The sequence below is a fragment of the Salvelinus namaycush genome, chromosome 23 (assembly GCF_016432855.1).
Source record: "Salvelinus namaycush isolate Seneca chromosome 23, SaNama_1.0, whole genome shotgun sequence".
NCBI lineage: Eukaryota > Metazoa > Chordata > Actinopteri > Salmoniformes > Salmonidae > Salvelinus > Salvelinus namaycush.
Genome location: NC_052329.1, coordinates 32,254,772 through 32,271,117, shown reverse-complemented (window position 1 = coordinate 32,271,117; position 16,346 = coordinate 32,254,772). Strand labels below are relative to the sequence as shown.

Here is a 16,346-nt window from a genome sequence, read left to right as displayed (position 1 = left end):
CTGGGCCTGGCCTCGTACTACAGGAGGTTTGTACGGGGCTTCTCAAGCGTTGCTGCTCCACTGAACCGCCTGCTGCCGAAGGACAAGGCTTTCACTTGGACAGTGGAGTGTGAGGAGGCGTTCAACACCCTCAAACGTGCACTGATCGAGGCCCCCGTGCTCGCCCCCCCTGACCTCACCTTGCCCTTTATCCTGGACACAGACGCGAGCAATGTGGGCATGGGTGGGGTGCTGGCCCAGGTGGGGCCAGAGGGGGAGAGAGTGGTGGCGTACTTCAGCAAAACATTTGACAAACATGAGCGCCGCTACTGTGTCACCCGGCGGGAGCTCTTGGCTGTTGTGGCTTCCGTCAAACACTTTAAGTACTACCTGGGTGGTCTGCCCTTTACTGTAAGGACTGACCACTCTGCTCTCCAGTGGCTCATGTCTTTCAGAGAGCCAGAGGGGCAGGTGGCACGCTGGTTGGAGGAGCTTCAGCCGTATGACTTCACGGTGGTGCACAGGGCAGGGGCACGCCACTCCAACACCGACGCCATGTCCCGTCGGCCCTGTACTGCAGACGGCTGCCGCCACTGTGAACGGAGAGAGGGACGGGAGAGAGAGCTGTGTGCAGAGGAGGGGGTCTGTGCCACAGTGTGTCGGGCGAGCGGGCCTGTCTGCTGTGAGCTGCAGACTGTCGACGTGGCTGAATGGCGGCAGCAGCAGGGACGGGACTCAGACCTACAGCCAGTGCTACAGTGGGTAGAGGCGCAGGTGAGGCCACCATTGGAAGAGGTGACAGCGCTCTCACTCGCGACCAAAGGGTTGTGGTCAAAGTTTGAGAGACTGCGGCTGGCTGATGGCGTGCTACAGCGGGCATGGAAGGAGTCAGCTACGGGAGAGGAGAGGTGGCAGATGGTGGTCCCAAAAGCATTGCGGGAGGCTGTGCTCCAGAGTACTCATGGGGGGGTGGGGACTGGACACTTTGGGGTCACAAAAACACTGCGCCGTCTCCGTCAGGGCTTCTACTGGGGGCAGCACAAGAGGGATGTGGAGGACTTTTGTCGCCGCTGTGACAACTGCACAGCGAGAAAGGGCCCCCCAGGCCGCTCTCATGCTCAGCTCCAACAGTTCCCAGTGGGGGCTCCCATGGAGAGGGTGGGAGTGGATGTAGTTGGGCCGTTCCCCACCACAGACAGTGGAAACCGCTGGGTGCTCACGGCCATGGACTATTTCTCAAAATGGCCCGAGGCCTATGCTCTGCCTGACCAGGAGGCAGAGACCATTGTCGACGCCCTGACAGCGGGGATGTTCAGCAGGTTTGGAGCGGCAGAGTCCATCCACAGCGACCAGGGCAGAAACTTTGAGTCCCGTGTGTTCGCCACCATGTGTGAGAGGCTGGGTATGCACAAGACCCGCACTACTCCTCTCCATCCTCAAAGTGATGGCCTTGTGGAGCGCTTCAACAAAACGCTTGGACAGCAGCTGGCCATCGTCTCTTCTAAACACCAGCGTGACTGGGACAAGCACCTGCCTATGGTCCTCATGGCATGCCGCTCCGCTGTCCAAGACTCCACCTCCTGCTCGCCTGCCCTCCTCATGCTGGGGAGAGAGATCCGCACCCCTGCGGAGATGGCGTTTGGTCGGCCCCTGGATAGCCCTCATGTTCCCCCGGGGCCGGAGTATGCCCGGAGACTCCAGGACCGCCTGGAGACAGCCCACACCTTCGCCAGAGAGCAGCTGGTGAATGCAGGTGTGAGGCAGAAGAGGAACTATGACGTGCACACCCGGGGAAGGCACTTTGTGGCTGGGGAGCTGGTCTGGGTCTACAGCCCGCTAAGGAAAAAAGGCAGATGCCCCAAGTTGGACAGTCACTGGGTGGGACCCTGCAGCGTCCTGGAGAGGGTAGGGGAGGTTGTTTATCGGGTGCAGCTTCCTCCCAGGGGGAGAAAGGTGGCACTGCACCGGGACAGGTTAGCCCCATACAGAGGGGCCTCTTCTCCCCAAACCCCAGGAACCCCCACAATTCCCCTCTCTGGCAATGACATTCTCCAGGCACCCACCCCCAGGTGCCGCAGACAAGGCTCCAGACAGCCCACTCCCCCTGTCTCCCCCCCTGTGTCACCGCGTGGTTCCCCAGAGCCACGGACTGTATTACCCGTTCCCGCTTCCTTGTCCCTCATATCCCTGCCTTCATCCCCTGGTTCCCAGAGGGGCACTCTGCGACCATCACGGCCACGCAGGCAAAGGAGACCTCCGGGTCGCTTCAGAGACTTTGTTTGTTCCCTCGGGGACGAGGGACTTTGTGGTGGGGGGGCTGTGTAGCGACCCGCACAGACAGCTGTGTGTTATGTGTTAGGCTAGTAGGTGGTTGTGTTGTACTGACCAGTACCCAGTGTTCGCGGGGTCCGACATGCCAATCAACCTGCTATCTGCCAATCACGGGAATGCCTGGAATGTTCTGATGCCGGGCATCCTGGCGGTTGGCGGAGTGGCGTGGAGGGGGGTTGGGCAGGGGGATGGAGCATTGGAAGTTAAGACCAGGTTTAGCCTTTGTTCTCCCTCTTTACGTCTGGGCTTCACAAGAGAAGGTCACGATTGGCTTGTGGGTTATCTGTCATTTATTTGGCGTGTGCTACGGCCCAAACAGTAGCCAGTGTAAAGTTGGTTTAATAAACCGTCAATTCGCAAACTCAAGCCTCTGTCTGGACAATTGTTCATTTATGATCTTGTCAGGTCATTACAGTATATAATGACCAGGGATAATGTTGGACTATAATGACCAGGGTTAATATTGGACTACAATGACCAGGGTTAATGTTCGACTACAATGACCAGGGTTAATGTTGGACTATAATGACCAGTGTTAAGGTCTGGACTACAATGACCAGGGTAAATGTTGGACTATAATGACCAGGGTTAAGGTTTGGACTACTATGACCAGGGTTAATGTTGGACTACAACCAGTAACCACTACAGCCAATAACACTGATAAGGGTTACTACTAGCCAACATACAGTAGATGTGTTGTTACACAGAGGGATTGAGGAGAACAACAACCATCGAAAGTGAGTGAATCCTCCTGTTCCTGTTAGCTCTATAACACAGGCCACATTTGACTTTCCAGTAACTTTCCAGTGATATATTAGAATGTGAGAGACAGGTGTGACTGTCTGTGTGTTTGTGCTGCTCTCCATCTCCTGATGAGTCATACCTTTCTTCTTGTCCTGCAGCTGCTTCGTGATGTCATCGCGCTCGCCCCCCTGCTGGCTGGACGACGTCATGCGGAACGAGCCCTCGCGCACGAAGGAGGTGCGGCTGGCGTCGAACGAGGCTGTGACGCCGCACTCTTTCTCGCGCCGCTGCTTCCTCTCCAGACAGGCGGCGAAGGCACAGCCCACGGCGTGGCTCATACGCTCGCCCTGGTGACCGCAACACACCCGGTCAACACCCCTCCTCAACACCCCTGTGTGTGTACGTGGGCGCATGCATGTTTGCGTGTGTGTAAAACTCTATTATGTGTGAATGGCCACTAATACTGAAACATACACATTGGCAAATCTGAATATAGCCTAAAGCCAGTCAATTTCCATACTGGAAAAGCTTTATCAAACCAAAGCCATGTCTTTGAGCAATGACTTGGCACTATAAAAGTGGTTATCATCCTGTAGGAAATATGTCTCTGAGTGCCAGGAGGTCACAGTGGATAGCGCTCCAAGAAGCAATTGAGACGGAGATAACCCTAGAGTAATCCTAATCTTAATCCCTGGGTGAGCGATGCGGGGATTGGACTAGTCGCTGGGCCTGGGCCCACTCACACACACACACCCTCACCGAGTCCTTCAGGGCCATGAAGCAGTGGCAGATCCAGCGGCGTGTGGTGCCGTCACGGCAGATGTAGGAGAAAGCCTTGTCATAATTGCGGTCGGGCGCGCAGAAGGACACCTTCTCAATGGTCTGGTCTACGATGAGGTCCTAAAGACAAAGACATTACATTGTAGAGAAGGCTGATTTTGCCACGTCATAAATGAAACGTATCACACATAACATGGTAGCCTATAGAGAATGTATATAATTAAAACACACATACTAAAATATCAAATGTAATTATTTGGTGAGGAAAGATAATCTACCGAAAATCAACCTTTGTTACTCTCAAGCACTAGATCTTGTTCACAGCTCTACAAAACATGAGGTAAAACATGATGTAAAGCATGATGCAAAACATGATGTAAAACATGATGCAAAACATGAGGTAAAACATGATGCAAAACATGAGGTAAAACATGATGTAAAACATGATGTAAAACATGATGCAAAACATGATGCAAAACATGATGCAAACATGATATAAAACATGATGTAAACATGATGTAAAACATGATATAAAACATGATGTAAAACATGATGTAAAACATGATATAAAACATGAGGTAAAACATGATATAAAACATGATATAAAACATGATATAAAACATGATATAAAACATGAGGTAAAACATGATATAAAACATGATATAAAACATGATATAAAACATGATGCAAACATGAGGTAAAACATGATATAAAACATGATGCAAAACATGATATAAAACATGATGCAAAACATGATATAAAACATGATGTAAAACATGATGCAAACATGATATAAAACATGATGTAAAACATGATATAAAACATGATATAAAACATGATGCAAACATGATATAAAACATGATGCAAACATGATGTAAAACATGATGCAAAACATGATATAAAACATGATGCAAACATGATATAAAACATGATGTAAACATGATATAAAACATGATGTAAAACATGATGTAAAACATGATGTAAAACATGATGCAAACATGAGGTAAAACATGATATAAAACATGATGCAAAACATGATATAAAACATGATGCAAAACATGATATAAAACATGATGCAAAACATGATGTAAAACATGATATAAAACATGATATAAAACATGATGCAAAACATGATATAAAACATGATGCAAACATGATATAAAACATGATATAAAACATGATGTAAAACATGATATAAAACATGATGTAAAACATGATGCAAAACATGATATAAAACATGATGCAAACATGATGCAAACATGATATAAAACATGATATAAAACATGATGTAAAACATGATATAAAACATGATATAAAACATGATATAAAACATGATGTAAAACATGATATAAAACATGATGTAAAACATGATGTAAAACATGATATAAAACATGATATAAAACATGATGTAAAACATGATATAAAACATGATATAAAACATGATGCAAACATGATATAAAACATGATGTAAAACATGATGCAAAACATGATATAAAACATGATATAAAACATGATGTAAAACATGATGCAAAACATGATATAAAACATGATGTAAAACATGATGTAAAACATGATGCAAAACATGATGTAAAACATGATGCAAAACATGATATAAAACATGATATAAAACATGATGTAAAACATGATGTAAAACATGATATAAAACATGATGCAAACATGATATAAAACATGATATAAAACATGATATAAAACATGATGTAAAACATGATATAAAACATGATGCAAACATGATATAAAACATGATGTAAAACATGATGCAAAACATGATGTAAAACATGATGCAAAACATGATATAAAACATGATGCAAACATGATGCAAAACATGATGTAAAACATGATGCAAAACATGATATAAAACATGATGCAAACATGATGCAAACATGATATAAAACATGATGTAAAACATGATGCAAACATGATATAAAACATGATGTAAAACATGATGCAAAACATGATATAAAACATGATGCAAACATGATGCAAACATGATATAAAACATGATGCAAACATGATGCAAACATGATATAAAACATGATGTAAAACATGATGCAAACATGATATAAAACATGATGTAAACATGATGTAAAACATGATATAAAATATGATGTAAAACATGATGCAAACATGATGTAAAATATGATGTAAAATATGATGTAAAACATGATGTAAGACATGATGATATAAACACTTTGTTTTTCTCTTGTTCCAGAATCTGTATCAGGCTCATTCAGGAGTTTCGGCTGGTGACCATAGGGAACTATCGGGTGAGGAAGGGGCCCCCTCTGTTACACCCCACCCCCCGCCCCATGCCACTAGTGGCCCCTGGGCTCCCGACACCCTCTGAGTCAGAGTGGAATGAGTGGGAAACAAGAGATGAAAGGGAAATGGGGCTCACACTCATCTAGGGACTTCCTTCCACTCTTCATCTGGGAATAGGAAGAGAGGGATGAATGAAGCGGGCAAGGAATAAATAACAGTCTATTCATTCAGAGCCAATTAGTAGATGAAGAAAGGCTGGTGGTGGAAGTGAACGTCTGGTTATGTGTGTGCGCGCGCTGGACTGGGTTTCCTCTGGGTGGGTGGAGGTGAGGGGGATAGCAAGGGGTATGTGTGGGCTTGTGGGGGATCACTCATAGGCATGTCACTGAAAAACTGAAAGTGGGCAGAGTGCTGAGTCATGTCACATGGGTCAGATACAGAGGCGGAGGGAGAGGGGGCTTTCTTTCTCTGTGGCGGTGGTGTTCTTTGACGCTGACTTTAAGTGGACCGGGAGAGGGAGGGAGGAGAGGGTGGGGAGGGGTCTTTAGGAGACTGTGCTGACTCAGTGAGGTAGGGGATTACAATAAAGAGGGGAGGTAGAGGTATGCTGAGGGGGGATGGGGGGTCCATTTGTCTACTGCCACACAGGAAACAAAAAAGACTGCTTAGTGGGACTGTTTCTCCCCCCCTTTCTTTTCTCTGGCCTGACAAGAAACGTGGGTAATTGCACTCGCAATAGGGGCCCCTGGCGGCCAGACAGTCCTGTACTGAGGTGTGCATGTGTGTTTCTTTGTGTGTGTGTCAAATCAAATGTTATGTGTGTGTGTGTGTACTGTGTCTCCCTCCCCTACACAAAGCCTCCTTTGACATCCAAGTATATAAAAGCATCGGACTGGTGAAAACGTTGGCTGGAGGAAGTTCCTTGCCCCAATCCATTCCTTTTAAATCCATGAGGGAGAGTACACAAGTAAACACTGTGTGAGAGAAGGAGGAAGAACAGAACTGGAATTTGCAGTCAGGCTCTGTCTGAGGCCGAAGTACGAATTTGATGTGAAGTTCAAGTCATGCTGTCAATATATTAAAATTTGAAATGTCAAGTGTGAAAACTCAGCAGTCCGGCCTAAAGTAAATCTGGCCAGCGATGATAAACACAGTCATCGGGACAGGCACGAGGTACGGTCCTTGTGCTCTGATTCTGAAGAGTGACATCATCAAGCCCAGACTGAGAATGGCAGGTGACCTGGGAAAGTGCTGGGGTAGAGAGACCTGCAGTGTGGGTAAGGAGAGGGGGGAGAGTAGCAGCCGAAAGGGTGGTGAAGGTGGAGGGTATAGGGGGGAGAGTAAAAAACGAACGGGGGAGTAGGGGGAGGGTAGAGGGGGAGAGTAAAAGATGAACGGGGGAGTAGGGGGAGGGTAGAGGGGGAGTGCCAGCTTCTCGCCTGCTGAGCAGTTTTCTCTCTTTGTCTTTCCAACACACTTTACCTACTAGAGATGTAGGATCTTAATTTGAGGCAGTTTGCTACAGAATAAAAATTATCCTGCAGCAAACAGAAATGGGAATTATTATGTGGATTATAATTATGGAAACGTTTGTAGGGGTTGAAAGATTTCCATGTGGAAATTACAAACTTCAGAAGCCTTTTTAAATATCAAATACACTATACATTTCAAATGTCCAGCATTGCAGGAAAGTTATCCTGCATCAGAGTGATCAAATGATGATCCTACATCTGTACACTTGCTCTGTCATACGAACTCTGGACTTACTGAGATAGAGACCACCAGCAGGGGTATCTATGGTCCCAGGCTGCTGTTTCATGTTTAGTCACTGTTTACATCTGGAAGCAGACTTTGTGTGTTTGTATGTATGATTAGCACACACTTTTATGCAAACAGCCCTGCAGGCACACTCTTACCTTGGTTTTGTCATCCACCACTCTGAGACCGTCTGCTGAAACCCACAGCACTGCTTTCACTGTCTTCTTGCCACTCTGTGGAGAGAGACCGAGATAGGGGGAGAGAGAGAGAGAGAGAGAGAGAGAGAGAGAGAGAGAGAGAGAGAGAGAGAGAGAGAGAGAGGAGGGGTGAGAGAGAGAGGGAAAGAGAGAGAGAGAGAAAGAGAGAGAGTGAGTGAGAGAGAGAAAAGAGAGGAAAAGAGAGAGAGAGGTTTTCTGCAGTATTATAAATGTAAGAGTTCTAAACTTCCTCAATAATTGGATTTATACCAAACATCGCAAAACTGATCATATTTCCACCCTACACACTCTGATAGATAAACATGTCCACCACAATAAGACCAAAATGTATGCTTGCTTTATTGACTTCCAAAAAGCATTTGATTCTATTTTGGCATACAGGACTGTTCAAAAAGTTAATGAAAGTGGTATAGGGGGTAACATATAACACAATTCAATGGCAATACGAGTATTATCAAAATGAGCAAGAAAAAAATAAAATTCTTTAACCAGGTACGAGGCCTTCAACAGGGTTGCAATGTCAGCCCCGCATTCCTCAATATTTACATCAAAGAATTGGCCAATATTATAGAAAAATAATAGACTTAATAGACTTAGACCAGCCTCTGGTCTAAGTCTCCACAATTCAGAGGTTAAATGCCTGCTATTCGCAGATGACCTGTGGCTTCTGTCACCCACAGCACATGACCTACAGCAGAGCCTGGACCTGCTAGAGCAGTACTGCCAGACCTGGGCCCTGGCAGTTAACCCCAAAAAACACAAATAATTATTTTCCAGAGAAGATCCAGATCTCAGGGAATTAGACCAAAGTTTTCAATTGGTAGAAAATACAGAGTACTGCACACACTACAATTACTTAGGTTTAAAAATAAGCTCAACTGGACACCTACATGAGACAGTAAATGAACTGAGAGAGAAAGTACACAGGGCATTCTACGCCATTAAAAAAACAAATTGAAATTGAAATACCTATTCAAATTAGTCTAAAACGAATTGAATGTCTCATTGCACTTAATGGCAGCGAGGTGTGGGGTTCACTTGCAAAACAAGATTTCACCCAATGGAACAAACACTGCATGCAGAGTTCTGTAATATTATCTTACATGTCCAGAGGAAAACTACAAACAACGCATGCAGGGCAGAATCAGGCCAATATCCACTAATAATAAAAACTAAACAAATAGCAATTACGTTTTGGAAACATCTAAAATACAGTGACCCACTCGCATATTATTACCAGGCTCTGCAATGCCAAGAGTCCTGGGGCTGAGTTCACAAACCTGTTCTACTAACACACTGACGCCCCAGGACCAGAACATCCAATCAATCAGAATAAACCAAATTACAACACAGTCTAAACAAGACTACATGACCTATTGGGAAACACAAGCACAAAGCAAAATGCTGTGCTATCTGACCCTAAATCAATAGTACACCATGACAAACTATTTGGCCATGGTTACTGATCAAAACCATAGAAAAACCTTGACAAAGTACAGGCTTAGTAAGCACTGCCTTGCCATTGAGGAGGGTAGACACAGGAAAACCTGGCTCCCTGTAGAGGAAAGCTGTGCAACCACTGCACCCCAGCAGAACTCGAGACAGAGCGGCATTTCCTGACAAAATGTACAAAATACAGTATAAAACAATTAGAGTGTCATTTAACCAAATTTGAAACCCTTATTAAAGGTTTCAAAGACCTCTCTGATGATGAAAATAGTCTACCTGTCCGGTTGGGCGAGGACACAGAGAACTGTGGGTTTACAGCGCACTACATTGCTGCCTGCCATAAGATGAGGCACAGTGTCTGACAGACCAACCAACCTGCACATGTCCTCTATGCCATTTATTGTTGTTACTGATTGTCCCGTTGACAATCTTGATTACTATTATTTTGATTATGTTAATATTATAAATTAATGAATCACTTAATTTCCAAAGTACGCTTTGGCAATATGTACATTGTTACATCATGACAATAAAGTCATTCAAATTTAATTTAATTGGAAGGCAGGGATTGAGAGAGAGAGAGAGAGAGAGAGAGAGAGAGAGAGAGAGAGAGAGAGAGAGAGAGAGAGAGAGAGAGAGAGAGAGAGCACCAAGGGGCTTCCACTCTCATCGAAACACACTCACACCACAGGGCCAATCTATCACTCTGGCCTGGCATCATCAATTGTGAACTTATCTGACTGATGCTGCAGGACCGGTGCAGTCAGATCACCAGAGGCCTAAAACATATGGCTGTATAGTAGATCTAAGGGTTTTCATTGTCCTCAAATGGCAATAGTGGAATGCATGTCCCAGTTGTTCTGTTTCTCTGTAGGAGGCAGTAGATAAAGAGAAATAGATGAGGGTATCCTACTGAGGGGAGCCAGCTGGCTGTCTCACTTCACAAGCCTCTCTATCTATTCAGCAGGGGGCACCAGAACAAGGCCAGGCTAAAAATACCATCAAAATATGAGGATAGCTGGGAGAGCAGTGCTCCTGCACTCCTACTGAGTGGCTGAGATGTGTGTGTGTGTGTGTGTGTGTGTGTGTGTGTGTGTGTGTGTGTGTGTGTGTGTGTGTGTGTGTGTGTGTGTGTGTGTGTGTGTGTGTGTGTGTGTGTGTGTGTGTGTGTGTGTGTGTGTGTGTGTGTCTGTGTGTGTGTGCGTGCGTGCGTGTGTGTGCGTGCGAGAGAGAGAGAGAGAGAGAGAAAGAGCGAGATGAGGGAGACGGAGAGCGCTGCAGGAAATGACTTTGAAAAGCGTGGCAAACCGATGAAGCGTCAGTATTTTGCATAATCCCAGAGAGAAAGCGCGAGGGCAGAGTAAAGGAGAGGGGAAGGAAGAGAGTTGAGGCAGTGAGAGAGCTGAACTAGAGGAGAGGAGAAGGAGGACGATGTAAAAGATAGAGAATCGTGTGAAAAATAAGGTAAAGCGATGGAGAGATAGCGGGAGAGGAAGAGGAGGAGAGCCTCTGAGAGAAGCTAAGAGTTGCTCCCTGACTACCAGCCGGAATTACAGCCAATCACTATACTGCAGAATGGAGAGAGAAAGAGAAAGAGAGGGAGAGAGAACTGAGTGTGTGGATAGGTAAAAAAAAAAGTGACAAAGGAGACGACAGGGGTGCAGCAGACTTGCTGATGAAGGCTTAAGGATAGAAGAGATACACACACGCTAGAATGCACACACACACACAACACACACACACACACACACACACACACACACACACACACACACACACACACACACACACACACACACACACACACACACACACACACACACACACACACACACACACACACACACACACACACAACTACCCTGCTGAGCAGTGGACAAAGCCCATGAAAGACGATGAGAAAAAAAGGGTCAGGCTGGGAAAACAAACAAGACAGTGAAACACCGGAGCCGGCCAGGCTTCTCCATGGGTCTAGGCCTGCTCTCCCAACTCCTTCCCCACAGACAGAGCACCGAGGTCGGGAGAGCCTGGGAGCTGACAGGGGGGTGTCCCCTCCTTCCTGACCCCACTCTGACTGCATGCCACCCTATCCCCAAGACCCTGTCTAGTATACCAGGCTTCTCTGCAACACTGGCCCGGGCAGCAGCACATGCTATGGTCGCAGCTTGTGCTTGTGTGACCCGGCCTGTTCTGTGCCTTCCCAGAGGGCCGAGTGGCGGGCGGCTGTTCTAAAGCTGTGGTACGGGGATGGTCAGGTCTGAGACTAAGGAGGGCTCAGCCCCACCAGGGGAAGGCTGCAAGGGGCTTAGATTAGGAATTAAATGCAGATGCTTGGGGTGGGATTGGGCTGAGCTTAAAGGCAAAATAGACGTAGGGCAGAAGAGGAGAGGAGATATGGATCTGGGGATAAGAGGTAAGAGGTGAGTAAGGAGAAAAAAGGGAATTGGCAGGAAAAAATCAAAACAGGTGAAAAAAGCTGAAAAAATCTCGAGAGGGAGCAAGACACTGCAGTGGTATCGGTGCGTGTGTGTGTGTGTGTGCGCATGCGTGCGCGTGTGATTGAGTGTGAGTGCTTGCGTGCATGTGTGTGTTGAACTACTGCATACGTGCACGGTGCAGGATATCTTATAATGAGTTGATAACTCCACCAGGATAAGAATACCTGCCTATACAACAAAACATGGCTGCTTACGTAAACAGAAATACAACAGAGGTACCTGCAGGGGGTTAGAGTGGAGGGATACTTACAATTTTGAGCTTTTTGACAGCCTCCTCACACACATGCATCCCTCTGGATTCCTCCACCTCCACCAGACCCAGGTACTACAGATAGAGATGGAGCGAGAGAGAGAAAGAGAGAGAGAGAGAGTGAGAGATAAAGAGAGATAGAAACAACGAGAGAGAGATGGAGAGACAGAAACAACAACAGAAAGAGAGAGAAAATGTGAGATACATTAAGACAGAGGGAGATGCAAAGGCTATTATGAAGATTCATACAAACTGCATGAACACACAAATATGCCCAAGTACCCTATGTAATCTATTTAATATCCTCTGCAGTCACATTATCACAAAATAGTGCAAGTCCTTCCATTCCAAAGTGAGCCACCAGACTGTGTTAGTTGCTAATAATGAGGATGAATGAGGGAGGATAAGAGACCTTTTACGGGATTAGATTTCCTGTCCCACCGAGTTCCCTGTGGCGCATCGGAGGCCCTTGGAGACAATTAGGTTGAAAGAGCTTTTTTTTGTAAAATACAAACCCATTCCTCTGAGCCAAGCCAGCAGAGTGAAAAACATACAGAAAAGCTGCCTCAAATACAGTAGTTGGATACTATCTTTCCACAGAGGCCTTTTGAAAGCATGAGTCACTTTATTTACCCCATTTAGAGTTGTGTGGCTGAGTGAAGGTGGACAGAGAAAATGAGAGAGCGAGAGAGAGAGAGAGAGAGAGAGAGAGAGAGAGAGAGATAGGCAATGTTCTCTCAAAATTGTTTCATCACTGAGCAGATTTCAGGTCTGCTGAGCTCAAACTTGAACATTGTGCAACTTTGTGCAACTTCCGGCGTGCTTTTGCTGTGAAAACTGAGGCTGTACCCACTTTAAGTTAGTTTTAACAGTGGTCAAGTAGGCTTCTGTGGCTATTTGATCATAATGTAGGCCTAACAATGGAGAAAACGCATCCAATAACATTTTAACATAGAAATAGCTGTTCTATCATTCAGTCTACAGTGGCAGCCAATGTGTGGTGTTCAATGTAGGCCTACATTCCATGAGACTTTTGAAAAAAACCTACAGGGCTTGACATTAACCTGTTTATCCATGTGTCCTTCAGACAAGGAGGTGACTGAACATGTTGTTTGATGCAAGAAACCACTTTACAAAATAAATGCAGCATTATTCCCATACCATTATTACAGAGAATTAGACAAATTATGCTACCCTCTGCCTATTGGCTACTTAGGCTTGAATAAGCTTTCTCAAAATACAACATTGCCTTTTTAAACAACAAAAAAGCTCTTTACCTATCTCACTTTTCAAAGATGTCTAGAAATACACACGTTTTGTGTTCTTGTAGGAAGCAATCACTCCCCCATTGCTGACTACAAGGGATCTATAACTGGGGTAATAACTCACTAACTAGTTAGGATAAGGATAAGAACAAATGTACACACGTCGCTACATGTAGCTCTCACTTTGATCTCAAAACAAGCGCATCTACCCACAACCGCTGATGCTGTAAACACAGTCCAGTTCAAAGTGAATGGCACAGATCCATATATGGCAATGGTCTATTTGCATATACAGTAGGCCTACTGCAGCTATGATTGGTTATGGCGCACCGGTCTGTGTAGAGCACGGGCTGAGTAGTGGTGTCATTGCAATAGAATCCTACTCTGATGTGTTCTGACTACAACAAAATATCTTATATAGTTAATTTTGTCTTGCATAGTTCGTTTTGTTTCGGTATGTTGCTTTGAAAGTGGCTAATATTTTGTTGATTCGATCACAATTCCCACAGTAAAGGGAACCGTTGATAGTGTTAACTCTAGAAAAACTCTAGAAAGCTGAGTGAAGTTCAATCTTCTGCTTCTCTGCGCAGGCTGATATTTATTCTGTGCAGCAGTCCAGGGGAGCTGCGTACCCACGCGCAGTTTAGAGGGAACATTGGAGAGAGGGAGATAGAGAGAGAAATAAAGGGAGCGAGAAAGAGAGAGAGAAACAGAAAGAGACACCTTGTGTAGAATTTGGCCTGCCTCCAAACACTGCTGCTATGTGCTCCAAACAACTGCTGCTATGCTCTTGTAGCAAGATGGCACCGACAGACATGGTCGCCTTGTTCCTAGTTCTATAAACATTTCGCTGCGTACGCGACCAATGAACTTGAATTTGTATAGACCTTTTTACAGCTTTTTGAGGAGGACCCCAAAGAACTTCCGATGCGTTTGTAAACAACAGCTGTTCCGTCACGGCTGTAAACAGCTAGCTAGCTAAGCTAGTGAACTTAGTATAATTCAGGGGTAGACCGCGAGCTAACAGAAGCTCGCCAAGCAATTATGAAAGTACCTGCATTTTTTCATTTGTTCCATTACAAACAGTCATAAACATAAAGCTCCCGGCTACTATCCAATCAAAGCCACATTTACATTTTCCCACCCTAATATCTGCCAATTAATTTCCAGCAATATTTACCAACTGTCTGTTTTGTGTGCGTGTTTGTTTATCATTCCATGTAGCCAGTTAGCGATGCTAATGATAACCATCTTGTGGGTAGACAGAAAGACTCCCCAATAACCTTCTCAATTAAATGTTAACTGCAAAGTAGGCTTACCTGACAGAACCACAGTACCAGTCAAAAGTTTGGACACACCTACTCATTCAAGGGTTTTTCTTTATTTTTACTATTTTCTACATTGTAGAATAATAGTGAAGACATCAAAACTATGAAATAACACATATGGAATCATGTAATAACCGAAAAAGTGTTAGACAAATCAAAATATATTTTAGATTTAAGATTCTTCAAAGTAGCCACCCTTTGCCTTGATGACAGCTTTGCACAATCTTGGCATTCTCTCAACCAGCTTCACCTGGATGAGAGAGTACAGAATGAAGATACGGCTTTTCCAATAGAACTCCCTGATCACACTTGTAGGTGATGTCATGGCGACAATGGCTAGCTAAGCTCTCTCTTGCATAGAAACAGATCATCGGGTCAAACGGTTGTCTCACGCCGAACTGCGCATGTGCAGGCCGTGAAATGGAAGGCACTCATTTGATATAAAGTAGTTTGAAAACGTGTCAGTTTGTCAGTCACGAGGTTGGAGTAATAACATGTTCAACTACTTAAGACATTGTCTCGAATCTCGGTTGTGCCTTTAGATGTTGAGAAAATGAACAACTAAGGAAGCACTTCTCTCATTTATTTCTCAAACCCCAAACTTTGGCCTGGTCTGTTTGACCTATTTCGCAAGCGTTCCTGTAAGTCTTACGAAGTTGCGCCTCTGGGTTTAGAAATTCTGTGCCATCACATTCCTCTCTTGCTAGATGCACAATTAAAAAGGAATTACACTCAAAAATCTTTGTTTACCTAAAAAAATGTAATCTGATTTTGACCATAGTATTTGCACGTGGGATGGTCCTGGCAACCATGGTTTCATCTATTTTTTTTAATTAATGTTTATAGATTTCCCAAAGAAGCATCGCAGCGGGCTGCATTTCCTGCATGGATAGTAATGCTAGCAGCAGGAGGTGGTGGCACTGGGATTATGTGCAGCACACAGGCAAGTTGTTTATCAAGTTAACCATCTATTCCAGGTAACGTCAGCTAGCTAGCTTGCTACATATAAATAGGATAGACAGACATCCAATATATATATTTTTTATGTCACAAACGTTAGCTTGATCTGCTAAAAACAACAACGTTAGCTACCTAGCTAGTAGCTAAACTCGTTAGCTAATGAACAGATTTCCAGTCCCAAAGAGAGAACTATGACAATACAAAAACACAATTGCAACGAAATATCAAATGCTATAACACTTGAGAATAATGAAACAAGTCCTAATTTCTATGTTTCCTAACCTCAGATTCAGAGACCTGTGAAATCTGCTCAACCCTGTCTATGGATGAAGGTCCCAAAGAAAGTCACAGGTCCTGGAGAAACTGAAGGGTATATCTCCAATGGGCTTCGGAAAGTATTCACACCCCTTGAGTTTTTCCACATTTTGTTACGTTACAGCCTCATTCTAAAATGGATTAAATAGTTTTTCCCCCTCATCAATCTACACACAATACCCCATAATGAC

General features: G+C 44.8%; 1 protein-coding gene across 1 annotated transcript in view; it reads right to left on the bottom strand.

Annotated features, from left to right (window-relative positions):
- LOC120018327 (numb-like protein) overlaps window positions 1–16,346 on the bottom strand; it is a 41,545-nt gene that overhangs the window by 9,344 nt on the left and 15,855 nt on the right. Inside the window, exons 3-6 of the mRNA XM_038961461.1 lie at window positions 12,288–12,362; window positions 8,031–8,105; window positions 3,814–3,954; window positions 3,194–3,401 (exon numbers count right to left, since the gene is read on the bottom strand). Coding sequence (XP_038817389.1) covers window positions 3,194–3,401; window positions 3,814–3,954; window positions 8,031–8,105; window positions 12,288–12,362 — 499 coding nt within the window. The remainder of the gene's footprint in view (window positions 1–3,193; window positions 3,402–3,813; window positions 3,955–8,030; window positions 8,106–12,287; window positions 12,363–16,346) is intronic.